This window comes from Canis lupus, chromosome 6, assembly GCF_003254725.2.
Source record: "Canis lupus dingo isolate Sandy chromosome 6, ASM325472v2, whole genome shotgun sequence".
NCBI classification, from domain to species: domain Eukaryota; kingdom Metazoa; phylum Chordata; class Mammalia; order Carnivora; family Canidae; genus Canis; species Canis lupus.
In genome coordinates, this window is record NC_064248.1 from 42,925,742 (window position 1) to 42,950,971 (window position 25,230).

General features: G+C 45.0%; 1 protein-coding gene and 2 long non-coding RNA genes across 12 annotated transcripts in view; 1 reads left to right on the top strand and 2 right to left on the bottom strand.

Moving 5' to 3' along the window:
* Window positions 1-15,768, bottom strand: part of LOC118355029 (uncharacterized) — a 28,951-nt gene extending 13,183 nt beyond the window's left edge. The window contains exons 1-2 of the long non-coding RNA XR_004816640.2: window positions 15,629-15,768; window positions 3,221-3,350 (exon numbers count right to left, since the gene is read on the bottom strand). This is a non-coding gene — a long non-coding RNA (uncharacterized LOC118355029). The remainder of the gene's footprint in view (window positions 1-3,220; window positions 3,351-15,628) is intronic.
* Window positions 5,023-8,982, bottom strand: LOC118355032 (uncharacterized). Its single transcript, XR_004816641.2, has 2 exons — window positions 8,604-8,982; window positions 5,023-8,066 (listed from the first exon to the last, which is right to left on the bottom strand). It is a non-coding gene; the product is annotated as an uncharacterized LOC118355032 (long non-coding RNA).
* On the top strand, window positions 8,288-23,299 carry HENMT1 (HEN methyltransferase 1). Of its 10 annotated transcripts, none has more exons than XM_025417417.2 (9): window positions 8,407-8,449; window positions 15,378-15,538; window positions 16,679-16,758; window positions 17,783-17,903; window positions 18,936-19,051; window positions 19,496-19,630; window positions 21,010-21,189; window positions 21,735-21,909; window positions 22,690-23,299. In XM_025417417.2, exons 1-9 carry the CDS (start codon window positions 8,422-8,424, stop codon window positions 23,101-23,103), a joined length of 1,410 nt encoding a protein of 469 aa, XP_025273202.1. In that variant the 5' UTR covers window positions 8,407-8,421; the 3' UTR covers window positions 23,104-23,299. The 10 variants fall into 10 exon arrangements, with proteins under 10 accessions (XP_035573810.1, XP_025273202.1, XP_035573811.1 ...); XM_025417424.3 differs by lacking the exon at window positions 8,407-8,449 and adding an exon at window positions 8,458-8,538; XM_035717917.2 differs by lacking the exon at window positions 15,378-15,538 and having other exon boundaries at window positions 8,288-8,449.
* The last annotated feature ends 1,931 nt before the right edge of the window (window positions 23,300-25,230 follow it).

Sequence of the window (25,230 nt, forward strand, 5' to 3'; positions counted from 1 at the left end):
GTTTATTTCATAAATAAATAAATTTTTAAAAAAGAAAAGGAAGTATAGGTCATGAGGGCAGGGAAAACCTTATCTACTCACCAATCCCAGAATTGCCCCAGGTACCATTCAGATAATCAGAATCCTGTTTGTATGGGAGTCTCTCAGCCCCACCTGGCACATAATAACAGGTCTATGAGATTAGTGGTGACAGGATTGGTCTAGAATCTTATAGTGGAGAGCTCATCCCAAATCAACAAGAATGTTCAAGGAAAATAGAAGTTAATACAAGACAAAGTGAGTCTAAGAGCTGTTTACAGCCCTATCCTCAGGGGAAAGGCCTACATTTTTCGACAGTGGTTTTGGGGAAGGGAGGCTTCCTTCCCCCAGGTCAGAAAGGTGTGTGACTGGGGCAACAAAAGTTAAAGCCTGCTGGCTACGTCAGACAATGTCAGAGCCTAGAGCATTCTTGTTAAAACCTATGACTGCAGATTTTTGAGAAGTCAGAAGCATTTTTCTAATTATTTCTTCTTCACTTTTCCTTGTTCTAAAGAGGTTTTAAAGAAGAGAATAGAAGTAGGAAGTAGCAGAAGTGTAGAGAGGGAGGGTAGCCTGAAGACCCCAGCCTTTTTTGCATCCCTCTAAATAAAGTGTAGTTGAAGGACATTTTCTCACCAAGGGACAAAATATCCACACCCAGCTCCATCCAGAGCATGATGAAAGCCAGACCGACTGGGGCTCTCAGTCCAGCTCTGCTGCTTACGGAATTTATGATCTTGGGTAACTTCATTTACTTTATTAAGTTAAACTTTTAAGAGTTTTTAGAAGTAAGCTGTACACCCAACTTAGGGCTTGAACTCAGGACCCCAGAATCAAAAAAGTTGTATGCTCTATCTACTGAGCCAGCCAGGTGCCCCAGTCTTGGGTAACCTTAAATCTGTTTATTTTATTTTTAAGATTTTATTCATTTATTCATGAGAGACACAGAGAGAGGCAGAGACACAGGCAGAGGGAGAAGTAGGCTCCCTGTGGGAGCCCGATGTGGGACTCAATCCCAGGACCCCGAGATCATACCCTGAGCCAAAGGCAGACACTCAACCACTGAACCATCCAGGCATCCCAAATCTCAGTTTTTTTAACATGTAAAATGGAATCAATGGTACTCCACTTACAGGTTCTTCAAGATTAAACAAGTCTATATGTGCAGTGTCTAGCGTCACAGTAAACACTGAGCAGTTGCTTACTACAAATTACTTGTATTAATTATTGCTTTATTATTATGGAATTATTTACCATAACCTAGCTCCTTTTAATTCTTTTAGTGGCTTTTATGGCCTGAGACATAAAGGTGTACTTTTCTGAGGGAGAAATTCAGTCTTCATAGCTTTGAACACCTCCTTAAATTTGGTCATTTTCCACATATTTCCAAATAGAAGCCCCACCTGCATCTCCCAAAAAACTACACCCCAAGACTCTTACAGTTGCATATAAACTAGGCTCAACTTCTTAGACTCACCCATAGGAGAACTAGATTCAAAAGTGAGCAATGGAAGAAGGTGGCCCCAGATCTAGGGGTTAATCTTCTGACAAGCATGGTCATAGGGTGACAGAGGTTTTGACATCCAAAGTGGAGCCTCAGTTGTGGAATTTTGGGTGCAGGTATTTTTGCTAAAGAATCCCCTTGGTTGTTGGGGTTTGTTCTAGGCTGTGTATAAGAGTTGTTTTCCCTAGCTTCCTAAGAGTTTAGGTGAGATTTCAATATCCTATAATAAATTTTTTCCCACTAGGAGCCCTGATTCAACACATTTCTAACAACAAAAAACACATTTCTAATTTTTTTTTTAATTTTTTTTTTCATTTATTTATGATAGTCACACAGAGAGAGAGAGAGAGAGAGGCAGAGACATAGGCAGAGGGAGAAGCAGGCTCCATGCACCGGGAGCCTGACGTAGGATTCGATCCCGGGTCTCCAGGATCACGCCCTGGGCCAAAGGCAGGCGCTAAACCGCTGCGCCACCCAGGGATCCCAAAAACACATTTCTAAATAAACAAATATCAGATATCTTTCTCTTTAACAAATATTTCTCTTCATTCCATCTACGCCATCTTTTATCAGAGCACTATTGAATATTCAAAGTCATTTGGGTTTTAAAAATAAATTTATACTATTTAGACCTTTTAGTTCACTTTTCTCACCATAATGACCTTCAAGTAGGTCAGATGGATCTTTTTAATCCTCATTCTACAGATAAGGAATCTTAAGTACCTCCAGTATATCTGTCCTGTGTCCTCTCCAACCATTCTAAGAAGTCCTGCTCTCCCAAGCCCACAGAGGCAGCCCTGTGTCCTCAATGAGCTTGACCACCTGCCTAGACCTTACATGTGATTGAACCAGGGTGGAGATTTGACCAAAGTTGACCACATTTCCTCTCCTGTTGGGTGCCAGGACCACCGTGTGCCTGAGGTCCTATTGGGAGAATGGGATCAGGGTAACTGTGATGTTGTACAAGCAGTTCCTCTAGGCCTGACCCTGGCAGGGCAGATCCAGGTTTGTGGGTTTACACAATGAGGCGTATACAACGTGGGGGCTTTCGTTAAGAACAAATATATATATTTAAAATTATAGATATAATTTTGCACATCTGATAACGGGAAGACTCTTCCACAGACTCTAGAAATCATGCATTTCAAGTCTAATTTCTTACTTTTTACTTCCCATGTAGCTGCAGAGCTGGCCCACAGGACACATTCATTGTTATGATTTTCCCTCTGGGCCTGCTCCATCCCATCAGGATGCCAGACAGTTCTGCGGCCATTCTCACACGAAGACAGCCAGCACTACTAGCAGAAAAAAATATCCAGCACTTGGGAGACTGATGATTGCATGATATTTTTAATATCATGCCAGAGTATAAGCTGGCTCACAGACATCTGAGGTACTATCTGTGAGTGAGAAGCCCCAGTGTGCAACCCTAAAAAGTTACAGGTTAACGTTAAGGAGGGCTAATTTGTTGTTTCCTGCTTGAAAACAAAGGATACTCTGAAGGTTAGGTTTTTATTGATCGTTAGGATATTAATCAGTTCCATACCTAGCTTAGCAATCTTCATTCTTTCCTGCTAACGCTATGTACTCGCTATTCAAATCCTTTCTTCCGCAGCTGTCATTCCATTGGTTCCCTCACTGTAAGTTAAATAAAACTTTGTCCCATGCTCACTACTTGTATGAGAATCATGCTCTTACCAATGTGAGAATTTTATTTTACACCGTATGTAAGTGCCCGAGGAGCAGCTGATTACGTGGATACCCAAATCAGCCTCTTAGGGAAGGTTCCTCCAGTTCTGCCTGAGCCAAGTGGAAATACGGCAAATGGCTGTTAGTGGGGGAAGAAGAAAGAAGTCTTTATCAAATACAAGTAAATGCAAAATATATATTTTTAAAGATTTTATTTATTTATTCATGAGAGATACACACAGAGGCAGAGACACAAGGCAGAGGGAGAAGCAGGCTCCATGCAGGGAGCCCGACGTGGGACTCGATCCCAGGACTCCAGGATCAGGCCCTGGGCTGAAGACAGGTGCCAAACCGCTGAGCCACCCAGGGATCCACCAAAACTTATTTTAAAAAATTATTGTGTAACACATGCTAAGCCCTCTGTCAGGACCTTGGCTGGTCTGATTGAGGGGAACTGGATAAACTGAATGAGATTTTCTCCTTCTAATTTACCTAACCTCAGCTATTACATATTATGTTACTTCTCCTTCATACTGGCTCCATGTTAATTATGTGGTTTAAAAATTGTCTTCATAGAGGATCCCTGGGTGGCTCAGTGGTTCAGCACCGCCTCCTGCCGGGGGCATGATCCTGGAGACCCGGGATGGAGTCCCACGTCAGGCTCCCTGCATGGAGCCTGCTTCTCCCTCTGCCTGTCTGCCTCTGTCTCTCATGAATAAATAAATAAAATCTTTAAAAAAAAACTTGTCTTCATACTATAAGTAATCTTCAAATATTCGGTGCAATGCACTTTGGGGAAATCCTTTTGTTAAAAGGCATTCTTATTCATTTCTTTGTGACTTGAATTAATTTCCTTTCTTTGGAAATCAGTCTTCCCCATTTCACCCTACACAGCCCAGGGAGAAGCTACCAGTTCTCAGTAGGTGTCTCTGACCGACTCTAAGGCAGAATGAATTATCCTCTATGCTCCCACTGGTATTTTACTTCCTTCTTTCATAGTACCTATTTCATCCACTATAATTTATATCTTTTTCTCCAACCAGGGTCAATGGAAACACTAGGGAGAAACTTCTCAGTAACATCAAGAGATAAGAGAATGCTTCATAGAGAAGATAACATCCTACAAGTGCATGGGCCCTGTGTTCTTTCATCCTATAAACATTTTTTGAATATGCAGTTGAGGACATTATTCCCACCCTCAAGGCACTAGGTAGTGCTTTATGTAACATTGGTAATCAACACACATTTGTTGAAAAGCCATCTTCAACACAAGAGTAACATGAAAGAAAATGAATGGTAACACAGATCTTACTTTCTTGAATGGTGAATAGACTGCTCAATAATTTTAGCCTGCCACCCCCCCTTCTTAAAGCAATCTCTATACCCAATGACCCCAACATCAAGAGTTGCATGCTCTACAGACCGAGCCAGCGAGGTGCCCTAGATTGCCCTTATAATGCAGCTTGTCTTGGTTAGGTAGATTAGATGACTGTGCTGGCACAATTCTTTCCTGTAAAATATTTTCCTTACTCTGGAGTATGTAGATAGCTAAAGATTAATGGTTTCTGACAGTACTGCTTTGGCAGCATTTTAAACTCCTTTTAAACACATTAACTTTTTTTTTTTTGATATGAGAAAATGTGTGACAAGTGGCATAATTTAATCAGGATCCATCTACCATCTGATGTTAGGAAGGACTGACAAACTGAAGACCTAAAGACAGATTTAACTCCTTTGTAATTTTTCTACAAATTATCATTTTTAGTGGCTTTTAAATGGCTTATGTACTCAATAGGAACAGGAGAATAAAACAGACTTTCAATAATTTAATGATCCAACCAACAATCATTTCTTGAAGGCCAACAATGTGCCCAACACTGTTAAGTAGGGTAACTATCAGAATGGGTCATCAGTAAACATTTATGAAAGTTTTTCTGGTCCTTTAAAGAGTTAAACACTTCTAAAAAATATATTTATTTATTCATGAGGGACACACAGAGAGAGGCAGAGACATAGTCAAAGGGAGAAGTAAAAAAAAAGTAAAAAAAAAAGTAAAAAAAAAAAAAAAAAAAAAAAAACAAAGGGAGAAGTAGGCTCCTTGCGGAGCCCAATGCGGGACTGGATCCCCAGACTCAGGATCATGCCCTGGATTGAGGGCAGACGCTCAACGGCTGAGCCACCCAGGTGTCCCAAGAGTTAAACACTTAGAAAGCTACCCTTATGAAATATCACATAATGAAACACACTAAGCAGTGTGGTTCTGACAAGTGTAAAATCTACTTGAAGAGCAAGATTAAGGATTGGAGTATGAGAGGTTTGTTATAAGTTTATTGGACACCTTCTGGATTTTAGGCACCACAGCTGGGACATAAGGTTAAAAGTCTCTGGCCCTTGCCCTCAAGGAATTCACAGCCTAGGGGATCTATCTACCCATCTATCTATATAAGCAATAGATAATAGCAATATAACTATGAATGTTGTGCTGCTGGAGTCCAGAGGAAGGAGCCCCAGCCTGGCTAATAAATTTCTCAGGATATTTGACATTTGAGCTGCATCTTGAAGAATGAGTTAGAGAAAATAGGTATTCCAAGAAGAAAATAATAAAAAGCATACAAAACACTTTGAGGGAGACAACTTTCCTCCTGGTTATTCTGGGCATACCAAATTTTAAATGGTCATGACAGTCCATATGTATTCAAGATTGAATGCTGCCACAAGAAAAGCAGAGCTGCCCAGGAGAGCCCAGTCGAGATGTGTGGATCCACAGACCCATGAGGAATCATAAATGACTTTTTCTACAGTTGTTCTAAATTGTAGAGTTTGGGGTGATTTGTTATATAAAAATAGTTGACCAATACAGAGGTATTATCATCCATTTATGTATGGGGTCAATGAAAGGGTATTAGGAAGAGAAGAATGGAGTTGTTGTGCCCAAGATTTTGAATCCGAGAAACCACCAAGGAGCCAACACTGATGCAAGCACACGAGGGCTTATTAGCAAGCTCGAGCTTGGGTCCAAGTATGCCCATCAGTGGGGCAGGGACTTGGACCCCTAGGTGGGTTACAGCTGGATTTTTATGGGCTGCTCTAGGGGTCTTGGTTCCTCGTTCCAGCCATGGACCTTCGCCAAGGGCTTGCCCTTCACTTTCCTCTGACCACAGACCACACCCCTAACGGATAGCCCCAGAGCGGAGGCAGGGGGTTTCCAGAGGGGTGGGGGGAGTTTCTCAAGTTCTTAGTTCCTCATTCGGATAAGGGTGTGCTCTGCGGTTTTCCTTGGAGCTGACTAGGGCTACAGCCACAGTTGTTGCTTATCTAGGAGCCGGGTGGGTGACATTTTCTGAATTTCTTGGGTCCCACATTCCTCCCCTTTTCAGAGGAACCCAATGCAGGACCCAGTCATGGGTCCTGAAAGTTCAGTGGTTGGTATTGTTGCCTTAGCACCAAGAGTTGAACGGGGTTAACCCCATCCCTGACAAAAGCCACTAGTTTATTAATGAAGCAGGGTCAAAGGTCAGGAGGAGGATGATAAGTGGGCCGGCTAGGGAGGACAACAAGGTAGTTAGCCAGGGGGAATGATCAAACCAGGATTCGAACCACTCCTGTTGCTGCTCTTGCTCTCACTCTCCTTTTTGCCTGGACAATCCTTCCCTGACCTTTGCCATTGATTCTCTGCCCATCCCTGAGTGGTCAGTGCAGAAACAGCACTCCGTCCAGGGCAGCAGACTCCCCCTTGCTGCAGAAAAATTTAGGTCTAAGCCCCTCCTGTTTTGGAGCACCACTTCAGATAAAGATGTTAGGGATTCTTGGAGGTGGGAAGTGGAGGTCTCTCTGCTCTATTTCTACATCAATGGCAGCCCCAAGGTTACTGTAGTGGAAAGCCTGGGTGGCCAGTGAGGCAATACCTCTTCCTGCGCCAGCCAAACCAATTCCTAGTAGGGTGGCGGTGGTGACAGCAGATATGGGCTCTCGTTTATTTCGCCCGTGGGGGGTCCATCCATTGAAGTGCCTGCTCCTCTGAACAACAGATGATTCTAGGAAGTAGTTGAACCAGCACGCAGAAGCCCCCAGTTCTGTTCATAACCTGTCCCTGAGTGCAGGGAGTTAATCCCTCGAGCAGGCCCCAGCTGTCTTGGGGCGGTAATGACACCGGTCCTGTGTATAGGCCGCCTGCCATCGCACAGGACCCGGTAGTGGCCTGGAGGCCTAGGCAGGGCCCCTGGCCTGACACAGATTGTAAGGTGAGGCCTTTGCTACCGGGATTTTGGCTCCACCTGCAAGCATTAGGGTAGAAGGGGGGGTCGGGTGTCATAGCACAGCCAGCAGGATCGGGGTAGATTTCTCCCGTGGCTGCGTTATGAACTATCCACGTCAGATTTTGGTGAGTGGGGGTTAGTTTCAGCCGCGAGGGGCTACAGCGCAGGTGATGTTAGCGGGTAAGTGGGAGCGACGCAGCCCTAGCTTTAGGGGATGGTCCTCGGCGGGCCGCCTCGGGGGTCAGCTGGCCGGCGCGGGTGCAGCGACCCCGGGACTTACTTCCTAACAGCATCTAAAAGCCCGACTAGATCTTCGGGTTTTCCGAGCACTTTGCATTTTGGGTTCTTCTATTACACGAATCACTGCTGGAGAACGGCCAGGACCTCGGTCGCTCTCGGGGCCCGTCGGGGGCGGGGCCGCCCGCGCTCCGGGACCCGCCAGGGAGGGGCGCCCCGTCTGCAGCCCCCGGCGCCTCCGGCAGGGCGGCGGGAGGATCAGGTCCTGGGGGAGGAATCCTGCACGACCGGATAAAGGGGCGCTTGGGTCGTAGAGTCGGTCGCCTTCTCGGCCTTTCGCTGGGCTAGAATCTTGGGAGGTCCTGCTTGGGGGTAAAAATGGTTTTAGCCAAGGAGGGGGATTCTCGACCCTGTCCCGCCAGGCCAGGACGTAGGGCACCTGGTCGAGGTGGCGTCCGGTTTGTCCCTGAAGATCACGGCCTGAACCTGTAGGATAATAGGTCTGAAATTTCCCTCTCCGAATGTCCGTGCTCGGATTGAGCCCTTTCCCTAAAGTCCGAGAAGCGGAAGAGTGTGGGGGGGTTGTGTCCGCCCCACCATGTCCCCCCCCCCTCCCCGTCCACGCCGAGGCACAGACAGCCGTGGCGATGAACAAGGACACAGTAACGCAGACAGACGTCCCAGTGCGGCCGCGGAGACAAAACAGAAAGTGAACGAATGGGCCGGCAGCCGGCCCTCCCCCCAGGTGAGGACCCCGCCCCCCAGGCCCCCGGCGCCGCCGCCAGCGCGCCCGCCCAAGCCAGTGTCCCCCTCTACGGGTTGGCCTTCCTGCAGGTAGGAGGAGGGCAGGGAGCTCAGAACAGGTGCGCAACAGGTAGAGGAAAGTTGAGTGCACTCACCAGGCGTGGGACCCTCCGGGTGGGGTCCTGGGGTCTCTCGGATCCCGGACGAGCCCCTAAATGTCGTGCCCAAGATTGCGAATCCGAGAAACCACCAAGGAGCCGACACCGATGCAAGCGCACGAGGGTCTATTAGCCAGCTCGAGCTTGAGCCCAAGTGTGCCCGACCAGGCGGGGCAGGGACCTGGACCCTGGGGGCTTCCGGCTGGGTTTTTATGCGCAGGTCTAGGGGATTTCCAGAAGGGTGGGGGAGTTTCTCAAGCTCTTAGTTCCTCATTCCAATAAGGGCGTGCCCAGCGGTTTTCCTTGGAGCTGACTTGGGCTACAGGCTGCAGTTGTTGCTTATCTAGGAGCCAGGGGTGGGGGACATTTTCTGAATTTCTTGGGTCCCACAGAGTCCGTTTTTTTTTCTGACAGCCCAAGAGAGAACACACAGGAGAGAACTCAAAAGCTGTATCAAGCAGGGTTTTCCAGAGAATCAAATGTGTGTCTGTTATATATTTTTATATATATATATATTTATATTTATTTATTTAAAGGACTTAGCTTATGTTATTGAGGAGGAAGGTAGGTCCAAAAGCTGCAGGGTGGGCCAGCGGGGTGGAGACACAGGGTGAAGTTGTATTTGGAGCCCAAGGCAGTTAGTTGGCTGACTTCCCTCTTGCTAGGAGGCGATTAGTCTTTATTCTCTTAAAACCTTCAACAGATTGGATTAGGCCCACCCTCATTGTAAAGGGTTATCAGCTTTACTGCAAGACTACAATTTAGATGTTAATTTCAGACAAAAAACACCTTCATAGAAACGTCCAGAAGAATTGCTGGGCACTGTGGCCCAGCCAAGCTGGCATATAAATTTTACCCTGGTACCAGTTGAAAAAACTGTGGACAATGGGAATGCCTCTAGGAAGCTTTGAATGAGTTCATCACAAAGTCCTGTAGCTGCAGGGCACATAGGGCTGAGGGCACTGCACAGATTCTCAGAAATGTCCTGGAGATTAATGGTTTGCTAGAAAAGCTGATGGCTCACGTTTTAGTTTCCTAGGATATGTTTTATTAAGTTTTAATTTAAGGGGTGCCTGGCGGGCTGAGTCCGTGCAGCCTGCGGCTCTGGGTCTCAGGGTTGTAAATTTGAGTCCCATGTTGGGTGTAGAGATTACTTAAAAATCTTTTAAAGTTATTTTCAGCTGGTTGAAAAGTGATTGAGAGGTAAGCTGCACATTAGTTTATCTTTCTAATAATCTCTACTTGATGTCCTTTATGCATCTCAACGTTGGTATATCTTAGAATGAATGCTTGATTTTTAATCCTTTCCAATCTTCTTTCTCCATAGTCTTTTCCACCTAGTAATTCCATCCTCACAATTGATCGCAGCAGAAACCCAGTAAATATTTTGGCGGGGATATGTGTGTGTGTGCCACAATTGTTTTATGACAAATATTCCACATCTTGACCCTCCCCATTCAGAAGTTCTTTGAGATAATGCTGTCAACCTTGGCCAGATAGGGTGGAGTCATCTGACTCGCCTCTCCTGAGAACGCTCTGTAGATACGATAGATTTTGAACTGCCTGTTGACCTGCCTGTCACTGTGTCAACCTCGGCCGTGTTCATCTGGTTGGACACGATGATATAGTTGTTGGCAAAGTGTTTCTGCCTCACATCTCTCTCAAGGCCTCTAAATATTTCATCCTATTTTGAGCATCAGGCTCAATCTGGCATCCAGGATAACTGTTGGTCACTTATTGCACGGCAGACACGTGAAAGAGGACCTCTGCTGCCTCCATTTTGACCTGTCTATACTTTCTGATTAAGTTCTTTGTTTCCAGCTTACCTGTTAACTCATGCAAAAGACCCTGTGTGCAAAGCATCCTTGGTGGGAACTGAAACTACTCCTCAAGAATAAAGACTGCCCCGGGTCCCTAAGGTCCCGAGTGATTGACCCCAGGTCAGTAATTGGCCTGACCTTTTTAGCCTACCTACATGTACCCCCAACCTTTGTCCTTCATTTTCCTTATATAAACCCGGAAGTAGTTTCAGCACTTTGGAGACAGTCTTTGAGAAGTTAGTCCACTGTCTTCTTAGTGTTGGCCTCACTAAAATAAATTCTTTCCTTCTTTTACCACCACTCTCTCTGCCTCTGGATTTTATCAGCAGCCAGTGGCTGAACCTGATCTGTTTGAGACCCTTGGAGCCAGCTGCCCTTGCACCCCCGTGCTCCTGTTACACACCCACAACTGCTGGACTGGAAGTCATAAGTACCTCTATCTTTTTCACTCAAACCAGTACTTGGTCTATAATAGGTATACTGTACATTTATTCAACGGGTAAATTTTTTTTTTTTTTTTTTAAGATTTTGAGAGAGCACAAGCAGGGGGTAGGGGCAGAGGGAGAGGGAAAATCAGGCTCCCTGCTGCAAGGGAGCTGATGTGGGACTCCATCCTAGGACCCAGGGATCATGACCTGAGCCAAAGACAGATACTTAACCGACTAAGCCACCCAGGCACCCCTTGAATGGGTAATCTTATTTCTCACTTTTCAGCTGAAAAGTTGACACTCAGAGGAGTAAGTAAATTTTGAAAGGTTAGAGAGTAATAGCCAAATCAATATTAACATTTTTTAACTATAAATAAAATCAGTATAATTGTGTAGAAAATTATGAGAACATAATCTATGTGTGTCTCTCTCTTTTTCTCTGTCACATACATAAAAGCACACACACAAACTTGTTTAGAATTATGGAAATCATTGTTACAGATGTGCACGGATCCATCCAGAGACCTCCTCTCAGTTGGCCAAAGTCCAATATTTTATTTTACCATAAAAAGAATTTTACAACAAAAGGCACCAAATATGATAATTCTTTATCTAAGAAAAGTTTACTGAGGGCCTGCGATGTACCAGGCGGGTAGTGCTCTGGACACTGGAGCTAACAAATTTGAGTTCCTTGTAGCTAATATTCTAAGAGGAGGAAACAGGCAATAAGCAAATGAACAAATATATAGGTTATCAGATGGCAGTAGGTGCTACGGCAAAAAATAACACCGGGGAGGGGCGCCTGAGTGGCTCAGGGTCTGCCCTTGGTTCAGGTCATGATCTCGGAGTCCTGGGATGGAGGCCCATGTTGGGCTCCCTGATCAGCAGGGAGTCGTCCTCTCCCTCTCCCTCTGTCCCAACCACCACACCCCCTGCTCACTCTCTCTTCTAATAAATAAAATCTTTAAGAAAAATAATACAGGGTAAAGAGAAAAGAAAGTATGGTGGGTGGGGACAGGTTTATTTGGCCTATTCAATTTAAATTCATTCCGAAGGTGTAGAGCATGGTCTCAGTGGGACTTAACAATCTAGTGTAGGAAGGTAAGATTAGGCATGAAAACAAGACAACAAAGGGTAAACAAGGGTACTGGCCACTGGAAGGAGCAGATGCAACTGACAGCTTGAAGAGGTCAAGATTTGGCGATTGTCCAAATGTGGGAAGGGTGGAAGTGGATAGAGCCAAGGATGATTTTCACACTGAAAGAGCAGGAGACCAGGAAAATGATAAAATAGGCACATTCGGAGAGGGAGTCAGACATGAGAATTCAACATCATAAGTGATCCAGCTAGCAGCTTAAGGCAAAAACTCTAAATCCAGGAATCCTGTACAGATCATTTATTAACTTAAAAAGTTTAAATATTTTTAATATGTAGTAAAATATTCATAACATTTAAATTTTTTTCCAGCTGTATAAGGATATTGATTTGACAAGTCTGTATGTTATGCTAAAACTTACCATTTTAAGTATATAGTTCAGGGGCATTAAGTACATTCACGTTGTGTGCAACCATCACCATCATCCATCATCCCAAACTGATGTACTCTGTACTCATTAACCATTAACACCCAATTCCTCCCTCCAGCCCAGCCCCTGGCAACAACCCTTCTGACTCCATGAATTTTGGTATCTCATATAAATGGTATCATACTGAAGGAGAGGAAAACTAATTTTCCTTCTACCTTTTTGAATTTTTGGCTGAGACTCCTGTATTAAAAGACATATTAACATATGAAAAATAAACAATCTATTAACATGTATACCTCATGTATACAGGAGAGATACTTGGGAAGAACAAGTAAATCCCAGAGGAAGCCCGAGCCACCATTTTATTTTTATTTTTTAATTTTTTTTCTTAAAGATTTATTTATTTATTAATGAGAGAGAGAGAAGCAGGCTCCACAGTGGGAGCCCGACGTGGGACTCAATCCCGGAACTCCAGGATCACACCCTGGGCCAAAGGCAGGCGCTAAACGGCTGAGCCACCCAGGGATCCCCCAAGCCACCATTTTAAATACCATCTTCAGAATAGACAAAGAAAGATGTTGGAGTGGGGGTATTGGGGAGGCCAATTATGGGAGGCTATCAGGAAAAGCACTATAAATAAGGACAAGGTTTGTTTTGCACATTTAAATCAGTCTCTTCTCCATTTATAAGATTTCTTGTGATTTAGTATAATTTTTCCCTGCCTGGCATAAAGAGGGAGACACCATTACAGATGGCGATTTCCTTTATAAAAGTAAATTTCCCTTACAAAAATAATTTCAATTGTGTTTTCAGAGGTTCTCCTGTGTTTTCTGTTTCCGGAAATAATCAGTTCAAAACAACCCTTATGCCCAAGAGGAATACTTTGGGGTGACATATTCTACTACTCAAATTATAACCTTTGAAACTTCTTCAAGAAGTTTCATATCCAGAAGCTCAGTTGGTAGTTTTTCCCAGATCTCATTGAATAGTCTCTTAACCCTGAGACTAGGTCAATTAGGTTAAAGAGCTGTACCTCATTTCAGGAGGTGGTGTTTCAGGTGAGCTCCCAAAGTCAGGCCTACATGAGGTGCAAGCAATCAGGATTTAATAAGAGGCATTTCTAGGGGTGCCTGGGTGGCTCAGACGGTTGAGCATTCGACTCTTGTTTTTTGGCTCAAGTGGTGATCTCAGGGTCCTGGGATGGAGCCCAGCATCAGGGTCCACACTCAATGTATTCTGTTTGAGGTTATCTTTCCCTCTCCCTCTGACCCTCATGCTTGTGCACTCTTTCTCTCAAAAAAAAAAAAATCTTAAATTTCTATGGCATTTCTATGGCAAAAGAAAAACAAAACTTAATGAACAGACTATAAGCTGAGTTTCTGGGTCCAGAGGGCAGTTAGTGGAGAAGATTTCTAGATATTGGGCTTGAAGCATCTTTAGAGTGAGGAGAGGCAGTGGTAATCAGATTCTCCTGGGTTGCAGTTTGAATGTCGCTGGTGACATCATCAGGTGTTCCAGTGACCTTTCTGGTTTGGCTCACATAGCAAGGCATGAAGGTTATCCATACATGAGCTATGAGCTATTGTGGTGACTTCAGTGGAGTTTTCATCAACTCATCCAGCTTCAGCTCTCAGGGCGTTAGGAAAAGGATGGTTTCTGTTCTTATTGATCCCAAGTCAGAAGGATGGGAGAAAATTGAAAATCTCCATATCTATTGGAGAAAACTAGAAGAATTCAAGATCGAGCCCAGTTTGCAGGTAGATAACAAAACCTCAAAGACAATGAACAGGACTAAAACTATGATATTCCTGAAAAGTGTGGCACTGAAAATTATTTTTCCTCCTCCCTCTGCCCCTTACGGTATTTGTCCTTTTGTGACTGGCTTATCACTTAGCATAACGTCTTCATGGTTCAACTATACTGTAGCATGTTAGCATTTCCTTTTAAAGGCTGAACGATATTTCATTGCATGTATATACCACCTTTGTTCAACTGTCGGTGGACATTTGGATTGTTCCTACCTTTTCCTGGTCTGAATGATACTGCTATGAACACGGGTGTACAAATATCTGTTTAAGCCTCTGCTTTCGGTTCATTTGCATATATACTGTTAATAGATAAACTGAAGCATATTGAAATTTTTAGGAATTGGAGCAAAAATCAATTTGGATCGGGTAGGTCCTAACCACTGTCAGGAGCTAGAGGGAAGACTTGTATAGGGAAGATGCCAAAGCAAAGCAAGGAAATTATTTGATTGCTTACTGCTTAAACAGGTACCTTATTTGGGAAGGACTGTCTGCCGCTGGACATTCTCAGGTTTCCATGTTTTAACCTTGAGGCATCTACAGGCTTATGTTTGGGTTTGCTGATGTGTAGGCTGCCCAAGCATTAGAGCCACCTCAATACAATGGCCTCCTTGTTGAATTAATCTAAAAATACCCAGAAGTGGAATTCACTTATTAATTTTTAAGATTCTGTTTAAATGATATACCTGTAATAAGGAATATATTCCTCTAATGAAGACAATCGACTAAAGCTACTGTTTCTGGACGCCTGGATGGCTCAGTGGCTGAGCCTCTGCCTTTGGCCTAGACCCTGCCCAGGGTCTAGGGATCCAGACCCACATCAGGCTCCTGGGAAGGAGCCTGCTTCTCCCTCTCCCTCTGCGTATGTCTCTGCCTCTCTCTCTGTCTCTCATGAATAAATATCTTAAAAAACAAAAAACGAAAAAAAATAGTTTCCTCAGGCCAATAGGAACGTCTCAAAACAGTGACCCTTGCGTTGTATGTTTACTATGAGACTAGACCCCTCAAAATACCCAATTGAGTAAGCTATTTGTGATATTCCAAAGCTGTTATTACTGTCCTTTGCATATTATGGCATTGTTTGAAAGTGCAGTTCTAATATATAATTTACGGAATATTAGGTTATCGATTCATTAATAAGCACCAGCTTTTGAGTCTCTTAAAATGACTAAAAATTTTTTTTCCCCTAAAGAATGCAGCTTTGCCTCTCGGCCTCCTGAAACTAACTCTTCCACCGCCCACAATAAAGACATAAGTGGTTATAAAGTGTCCAGTTGGACGTCTGGCAGGGGAAGGACACGAGATGCAGCAATGTTTCTGAGAGATGGTCCAGTGGCTGCCCTCCCTGCACAGGTGCCCTCCCTGCACGCGGAAATGACCGGTTGGAGGTTTGGGGCTGAAGGAACGTTCTTCTGAGCTCAGAGGTCATCGGACCCGCCTTACCGAGCGCCGAGGCCCCTCCGGGCCCCGCGGGTCGTTCTGAGGCTCCGGGAGGCGGCAGGTTAGGAGGCGAGGTGCCGCCCCTGGACGCGGGGCAAGGCCGCCCGCGCTCTGCTCGTCGCTGGGGGCGGGGAGCCCCCCGGGGAGCCCCCCCACCTCTGCGCTCGCCGGCCAGATGCCCCCCCCCGCCCTCGCCGCCTGGGCAATGGCCTGGGGCACGCGCCGGCGGCCGTTAGGAGCCGCGAAACCGACGCCCCCAAGCCCCGCGCCTGGGAACCCGGGCTGCCCGAGACCGGGGCGGGGGGCGGGGGGGGCCCGGCGGGGGGCGCGGGTGTGGACGGCCCGGGTGTGGGCGGCGTGGCTGGGGGAGGGGGCGGCGCGGGTGTGGCCGCGGGCGGGTAACGCGGGGCGGCTCAGGTGTGGCCGCGGGTGTGGGCGGTAACGCGGGCGGGGCGGCCGGGCCTTGGGTTGAACCGCGGGGGAGGGGTCGGCGCGGGTGTGGCCGGCGCAGGTGTGGCCGCGGGCGGGTAACGCGGGGGGCGAGCGGCGGCTCCGGAGTTGGTGACGGACGTGCGGGCCACGTTTTAGGCTGAGAACCAGGGCTTTAAGTCCTGAGCGGGTGTCGGACGCGCCTTCCCCGCCCCTGGAGTGCACCCGCGGTGGCGGGAGGCAGCCTGCGAGCGTCGGGCGGCCCAGCGGGGGAGCGGGCGCCTCGGGGTCGCGGGGTCGCAGGGTCGCTGTTCGGAGCCGCGCGTTTGGAGCCACTTGAGAAGTCAGTTACTGAAGTTGGGGGCTCTGAACTCATGGTCCAGCTTGTATCAAATTTAACGGAAAGGGGACCGATGGGGGTTACTGTATGGAGCTGGGTTTGTCCTAGTGAGAAGTGACTGTTGGTTTCTGAGCCTGTTTTGTCTGAAGCCCTGCTTAGGTTGAGTAAATTCTGTTAATTAAATGGTAACAGGTAAAGAGAAGGGAGGGAGCTTGCTCTTTTTTACTCATTTAGGCAGCTGTGGGGTCCAGACTCGCCTAAAAAGTGGTACTTTGTATTTACAGCGAGTGCTTGCCGAATCAGCTCGGATACATCGGCTTTTTTGTTGCAGCAAAACTTGGAAGCAATGGGAGAAAACAAAGAGGTAATGCTTCTTTTCTTAACCTGCTTGTAGGAGTATCAAAAGGGATTCGTGAGATGGATTGAGGTAAACAGTACACTCATAGTATTTAACTGGTGTTAATGTGCTTTTGGATCAGCGAGTTTTTAACTGAAGATGGTGATTGAGGCGTGTGGCCTGAGAGGCCCGAGAGTCTGCGTTTCCAAGAAGTGTCTGGATAAACAGCCCCATGAACACTTGGAGTACGGAGGTCGTATTTCTGTGCTAATTGCTACTGTGGTTACTGAACACCTGGGAAAATGCCTTGTTAATAAAAATTAAGTCTTCAGTAGGGAAGAGATGGTGTTCAGTTCCATTTTCAACAGCCGGGGATTCATAGCCAATGAGCAAACAGAAGGGCTGTGTGGATGGAAGAGACCACAAGGGAGTGGGCTCTTGCTAAACTGATTTAACAGGATTCTTGGTAAGGCAGTAAGACAGCTCCATCAGATTTTCAAGGGGTGGTTACAAATTTGATCTGGTTGACATTAAGGGTTCTTGGTGCCTGGGTGGCTCAGTCAAATGTTTGTCTCTGGCTCAGGTCATGATCCCAGAGTCCATGGACAGACCCCTTCATTAAGCTCACTGCTCAGCAGGGAGTCTTTCTCAGCCCTGCACCCTACTTGTGCTGTCTCATTCTCAAATTTCAAGCTGGCCTGAGCAGGCCCAAGAAGATGGTGTCCAGGTCAAGGCCTAATCAGAGGGCTTGGGAGTAGTTTGGTCAAGGAGTCTCATTCTCCCGCCTACTTGAACTCCAAGCTCTGGTAGTTGCCTAGAGACTGTTTTAAATGCATTAGCTCTAGGAAGTATAAACCCAAAATCTCACTTTTAAGACTGGAGGAGCTTATGTGAACTGGAGGAAATACCACTGAGTTTTTTTTTTTTTTTTTTCCCCCAGACACAGGTGGCTGTAAGGACAATGTATTGAGAGTGGTGAAGCTCATTTTTCCTTACTTAACTCCTGAATTTGTGGCTGATTTTAGAACACCTCTTTTCTGTTTCAGTGCAGCAGTATGGTTGATAATTGTGAAGAAGTGCCTACCAAGGAAGTGATTGAGTTCAGACCGCCACTATATAAACAGAGATACTTCTTTGTTAAAAATTTAGTGCAACAACATAAACCCAAGAAGGTATTTCTTTCCGACTGTCTTAACTGAGTCATAAAAAACCCGAAAATTTAGTTAGTAAGCAGATTATTTAAAGACTTGTTGCAAGAAAGGAAAAAGCTTTTTTTTTTTTTTCAATAATGGAGTAAACATTTTTGGCAGGGGATACAAGGGTGGTGTGATTGGATAGTATTATGTATTAAGCTGAGGTTATCCTTTTCTAGGAGGGATCCTTAAAGTTTCCTGTAAGAGCTGTAATTTGCTCTTGGACCAGATTTTTTAATGCTATGAACCCTTCTCCCACTGTCCCATAAATGTGCCTGCTTCAGAAACCCTTTACTGAGTGCAATATTGTGGTAGATTGCAAGGCTTACCTAAAATATTAAAGGTAAAGGTTCTTTGGTGAAACAGGTTTGAGGAAAAATTGGATTGAATAGATCGAATATACCTTATTGCTAAGGGAGAGTTAGTCCCTTTTTTTTTCACATGGGAATTAGTGCTGTAATACTTTGGTTTCCTGATAGAATTGAATCAGATTTAACACGTTGCTTTTTAAGATAATATTATATGGAATCTTGTCTTGTATTAAATCCCTGGATTCCCCCTTAAAAGCCATTTAGTTACCCTAGAAGCTGATTTGGGTTATCTATCTTTGGGATTGGGTGCCATTAAAGTATTCTCCTAAAGTGGAAATCCATAATTTAGTAGGTGATTTTGCTGTGGTGAATGCAGACTTCTTGCATAATTAAGATCCATTTAATTATCTAATCCCCTTAATGTACATTTATATTAACACTGAATAAATCCCTAAAACGCTGTTCAAGATCAGATCTGTCTGATGTTTGGTATGCACACTTAGCATTTTATAGGATACCTTCCATGTGGGTTCTGGGTGCCAAAAACACAATTTACTCCCTGCCCACCCCTCGCCTGTTAGGTTTCAGGTTAATTTTGTTCTACCTAAAGATCTTGACATAATGGTTTATATGGTAATTCTCAACCACTTGAAAATTTTGGTCATTTGACTTCTATTTCAATGTTCTGTTTCATCTGTAGGTTGCAGACTTGGGCTTTGGAGATGCCACACTTATATGGATGCTAAAATACCATCATTGCATTGAACATCTTGTTGGAGTAGATACTTACGCTGGCAGTACCTCTCAATGGGAAATGTAATATCAAGTTTCTGTGCATAATTTGAAATTAGTGGCAGTGTGAGGAAGTGTCCATACAGCTTGGTTTAGAAGATTGGCACCATGATAGCCTCAAGTGCACCCGAATGACTTTATTATAATATGGAGAATAAGTTTTTCTGACCAGTGGAGAAAGCATAGCCTCAGTTAATTACAATAGCCAAACCACTGCAGATTTTCAAATGGCAAAATCTTTAATGCTGGACACCAAGAGAACTTAAACTTAAGACATTGTCCCAGGCCTTTTAATTTAAGCAGGACCAGCTCTTTAGTCTGACCAGTAATCTATGAGGAAGTTACCCTGTGACCTGGAGCTTAATACATCAAGTCATGGAAAACTGATTTAGATAATTATTAGAATTCTACAGCTGGTGAGATTCTTAATAGATTAGTATTGAAAGATCCCTTCTATGTTTTTTGCAGAAGTAATTTGAGCCCATCAGTGGGGGATTATCTAGTTCCTCGGGACCTAGATTTGACTATAACCTTGTATCGTGGCTCTGCTGTACAGAAGGACTCTCGTTTGGTTGGATTTGACTTGATGACATGTATTGAATTGTAAGTATTAAACTGATTCTTCCTGTATAAATTAGAAGCTGTATATAATTAGTATCAGTAAATTTAGTGTTCTCTAAATTTTATAATTTAAATTTGTAAAGCAGATTGCTTTGACAGGATTGGCTTTATTTTCAGATTTACAGATAAGCTGTAAAAATAGCAGGAGCACCCGTTTTTTAAAAAATATTTTATTTAGGGCAGACTGGGTGGCTAAGTGGTTTAACTCTTGCCTTCGGCCCAGGGCATGATCCTGGAGTCTCGGGATCGAGTCCCACGTCAGGCTCCCTGCAGGGAGCCTGCTTCTCCCTCTGTGTCTCTGCCTCTGTCTTTCAGGAATAAATAAATTTTTTTAAAAGATTTTATTTATTCTTGAGAGACAGAAAAAGATTTTATTTATTCTTGAGACAGAGAGAAAAAGATTTTATTTATTCTTGAGAGACAGAAAAAGATTTTATTCTTGAGAGACAGAGGCAGAGACACAGGCAGAGGGAGAAGCAGGCTCCCCGCAGGGAGCCTGACGTGGGACTCGATCCCGGGACTCCAGGATCATGCCCTGGGCTGAAGGCAAGGGCTAAACCGCTGAGCCACCCAGGGATCTCCCCAACCATTTTTCTTTTGTCTAATGTATGAATTTAAAGAAATTTCACTCAAGTGCATTATAGCTGCAACTACACATTTTGTGTATTTGCATTCATACTGCAAGGAAGCCAAATTGAAGACCCAGGATGCTGAGTCATGTACCTATGCATCTTCCAGTTACTGGTCTGGAGTTAATCTCCTGCCCCTATCACCATCCAGCTGAGCTGTAGTGGTTATGGGGAGTTGGACAGCATATTTGCCCTAAAAATGTTTGTTTATATTGTGTAGAGTTTTTCTGTCAACTAGTGTCTCTTGCTGCATCAGGATAGGAATGGCTTCCCAGGTCTAGTGGCTGTACTTAGTTGATCTGGTTCTTGAGTGTGGGTGAGAATCTACTGGTATCTGATCCTGAAGCCCACAACTAAGGCATGTATTCTGGTCTCCTAGACCTGCAGGTTTCCTGGGAGCTTATACTTTTGCTCATTTCTTTAGTTACTTTCATTGAAGCCCAGAGAGCCCTGAAAAGGAGTAACGTGGATGAAGTGCAAAGTGCGAATATGAAGAGTTGGGTTTAAGTCATTTAAGTACTGTTCTATATTTAGAGAAGGGGTAAATCAATGTAGCGATGGAAATTTTTTTAGGGACCCCTTGGTGGTCAGTGGTTAAGCATCTGCCTTCAGCTCAGAGCATGATCCTGATCTAGGATCCTTGCACGGAGCTGCTTCTTCCTCTGTCTCTGTCTCATGAATACAGTCTTTAACTAGGAAAATAATTGCATTCTTTCCTGTTGACCATTTCAGGATAGAACATTTAGATTCTGAAGATCTGGCCAAGTTTCCTGAAGTTGTATTTGGCTATTATTCCCCACGTATCATCATCATCAGCACACCAAACTCTGAATTCAATCCCCTGTTTCCAGCATCAACCTTTAGACACTTAGATCACAAATTTGAGTGGAACAGAATACAGTTTCAGACCTGGTGAGTTCGAGTCTTATCAATGTGTGTGTGTGTGTGTGTGTGTGTGTGTGTGTGTGTGTGTGGTATCCCACAGGAGTTTAAAATGCTATGATGTCTTTTTACATATAAATTCCCAATATTCAGCTTGGCGCATATAAAGGAGCCTCCGTATTTGGGCATATGAGACAGGCAAGCATGGAAAAGTGTATGGGGGGGGGCACCAGGTGTCTTGATACGAAGGCCTAAGTAGTAGTGTGAAGATGAGGAAACAAAGCAGAGGGCATAGGGCACTGTAGGTGAGCCTTGCCAGGGGGGTTCCTTGCCAGGGCCTTGCCAGATGGTCATGTTTCTGGCATTGCGCAACAATTGGGATTGTAACCAGTGTGGTCTCCTTTTTTACCCATAAACTGTGCTCTAACTTTTCCTTTCTCCATATTTTTGCAATTACTTGGACACTGACACTCAGGACCCTGAATCCCTCAGAAGGAAGTAAACCCTGTGTGTTACTGTGTTGCATTTAGTAAATCTTAGCTCATTATGTTAACACATTTCAAAATTGATTTCAGGGCTTCGGATGTGGCAAATCTCTACGATTACTCAGTAGAGTTTACTGGTGTGGGGTCTCCACCAGCAGGAGCTGAGCATGTTGGGTACTGTACCCAGATAGGGGTCTTCCAGAAAAACGAAGCAAAGGCAACTGAATCATGCATTTCCACACCAGAGGAACATGTTTATGAAACCGTGAGTATTTTGTGAGGTAGTGACCAGGGAAAGAAGCAGATGGGTTAGGATGCTGAACTCTGTAGAGATAAGTGTAAATGATCTTAGGAGAAGCTTTCATGCCCACAACTGGGCATGGGTTGATTAGAGACCACCTCCTTAGAGACCACCAAGCTGATGTGCCAGCGACCCTCCCCCTGTCAGCAGCAGCAGGAAAGAGGAAAGCCAGCAGTACTTCATAGTGGGGCTCAGGAAAGGAATTACCCCTGAACCTCCAAGCTTCTCAGACCCTTGTTTTCAGGTTCTGGTGTGAAGAATAAGCACGTTGCCCTTTTAACAATTTTTTAAAATATTTTTATTTATTTGTGATAGTCACAGAGAGAGAGAGCGAGAGAGGCAGAGACATAGGCAGAGGGAGAAGCAGGCTCCATGCACCAGGAGCCCGATGTGGGATTCGATCCCAGATCTCCAGGATCACGCCCTGGGCCAAAGGCAGGCGCCAAACCGCTGCGCCACCCAAGGATCCCTCTTTTTATTTTTTTTTTAATTTTTATTTATTTATGATAGACCTTTTAACAATTTTTATACCCTTTTCCTTCTAATATCAAGTTGGAACATTGGGTTGGTGTGAATTGGTAGAAACCTGGCTTTGGGATACTTTTTGATCATCAGGATTAAATCTTTGCAGAAACTGTGCCAGTAGTGATTCCCATTATGTTGCACTCCCGGCTGATAGGGTTTGATATACAAGTGTACAGTTAATTCGCGATGCAGGAAAGTGATGAAATTTTTTTCCTTCAGGTTTTTACAACAGCATATCCCAGTTTACAGGAGAAGAAAAACCTCCTGTTAGTCCTGAGTGCAGAGGTGTTAAGAGCCTCCAACTCTATGAGACTGCGGTTTATCGTGGATCCGAAGAAGAAAAAGGTGAACGGTAGATTGGTGCCAGAAGACAGTTGCGTCCCACGGTACGGATTAATCGTCACCGACGCTCAAAGGGCCCAAATTGAGAGCTCCCCCAAGCCTTACTGTGTGGGAAAGAAATTCTACGTGCCCCTGGAAAGACTCATTACTTTTCCAAAGGTGAACCGCTTGGTTGATAGTGTTGAGCGGCTGCGCAGCCTCCTTTCCGAGGCGCTGAAGCTGAACAGGGATCAGAGTGCCCTCCAGGTGGACTTGCATGATCACTACTCGCGGACCATGCTTTCCTACTGAAGCCGCGGACCTTAATGATAGGCCTAGTTCGAAAATTGTACGTTTAGGCAACTTAGTTTTGAATTTCCCTATCCTTGTGTGTTTTCATATGCTTTTTGGGGGTGGTGTAGGGTTCACGTTCACACGTTTCTGTTGTACCTGTGTTAAATGACTTAAATTTGTAAACTATGAAATAAAACTTTTCCATTGGAAATAAGAGTAACTTTTATTTCTAGGATTCTCAGTGCCTGGGTTGCTTAGTCAGCATCTGCCTTGGGCTCAGGTCATGATCCTGGCTCCTGGGAGCGAGTCCCGAGTCCGGCATCAGGACTCCCTACTCACCAGGGAGCCTCCTTTCTCTCGCTCTGTCACCTGCCCCTGCTTTCTCAGTCTTAAAAATTCTAGGATTCTCTGCCTCTTGGGATAAATTCTAACCCATAAACTTTGCCTAAAACAGAATACAGGAGATGTTTGAAAAGCAGCCTCCTCAACTTAAGCACCCTTTGGCAGCGTACTGCTTGGAATTGGTGGTATTAGCAGTTGAATTATAGCTTCACATTTTGGGGGAACTGGTCTCAATGAGACCCTAGGAGTGGCTAGGTAATTATGCTTGGTGGCTCTGCCACCAGAGGGACCTATTCATCTACCTCCCTGATGGACCTCAGGGCTGAAGATGGATGGTTGAGTTTTAGCTACCACTTGCTCTTTCTCTTTGGAATGACGTGGAATCTGCAAGCGGACAAGTACAAGGGCATGTGCTGGCTCTCTGATAAGGTTATTCTAGACCACTGTTTGTTCCTTGTTGAGCTTTACCACTCTGAAGCCAGGAGTTGGTTTTTATTTTGGGCTTGTGTGTGCCCAGTTGGTGTCACCTGAGAAGGAACAAGGAGAGGAAGGAAGGACATTGGCAAGTTGTCAGTCTGCCACAACTGGCGTACCCTCACAAACTGGGGCCAGACTGCCTGGGAAATGCCTCTTGGGGTCATAGTTCTTCAGTTTTTAAAGTGGATGGAAAATGGATTTGGATAGGGGGGTGGGGAAAGAAGGGACTCAGAGAATATGATCACATAAGCCCTGTTAAGGAGCTGTTCATAATTTCATAAGCCTGCTCCATCAGCCCCCTGCCTTTCTAGACTGATACTTCTCTCTTGAATGCATAGGACATGTAGATGTACTCCGGCTATGCTCCCCGTCAGCGCAAAAGGTGCTTGTCCTATTTCTAGGCCTCTGCATGACTTCTACCCATGGCTTCTCACCTGTTAGAGCCAAGGTTTCAAGCCCAGGCCAGCACTTTGTCCTGTTGTCCTCCAGGCTAATGGATTTACTTCAAGCTTCATCCCCTCCTGAAAACTTTAAAACTCAGGGCAGCTCTGGGTGATAGAGATACTGTTCCCATTCCCATGACTCCCATGTCTTTGCAACATCAGGACCCACATCATTTCACTCTAATACAGTTCTTTGTACATGGAAAGGTTATTAATGCTCTAAGCCAGGTATCTGATCTTGTAGATGCAGAGTGAATCTTTGTAGCCTTGCAAACTACTGAGCTCTCAGGAAATTGCGCTGGAAAAGGCCACAGATAATGCGGATGTGGTGTGCCACTAAAGGCAGCTGTTGGTTTTGTCTATAGTTTGCTGTTTTAAAAAGCTATACCTTTTAGCAGTGCAGAAATGGAGATCTTCATAAAGGGACAAATGCAATTAGAAGCTTCATTTTCTATTGGTGTAAACCCAAGTTGGGTTTGTTAGAGGCAAATTTCTGGCCCACTGAGTGTATGCTGGGAGCGATAACTGCCACGGGGAGTTCTAAGCAGTGAGAGTGCCTGGCCCACAGTAATGTTGCTGACGAGTAGCTGTGTTCATCTTAGGAGTGTCGTTAGGTAAAGGCTCATTCTTGTATCCAGGCAGCCAGTTCTCACAAGGTATGTTGAGGTCTAGAAAGTGAACAGTCCTTTAAGGTTCTAAGACCAAGGGACCCCGGGGTGGCTCAGTGGTTGGGCCTCTGCCTTTGGCTTAGGATGTGATCTCCAGATCCGGATCGAGTCCCGCATCGTGAGGAGCCTGCTTCTTCCTGTCTCTGCCTCTCTGTCTCTCAAAATTTTTTTAAAAGGTTGAGACCAAACCAAACACTTTAAGAAAAGTGGCAATA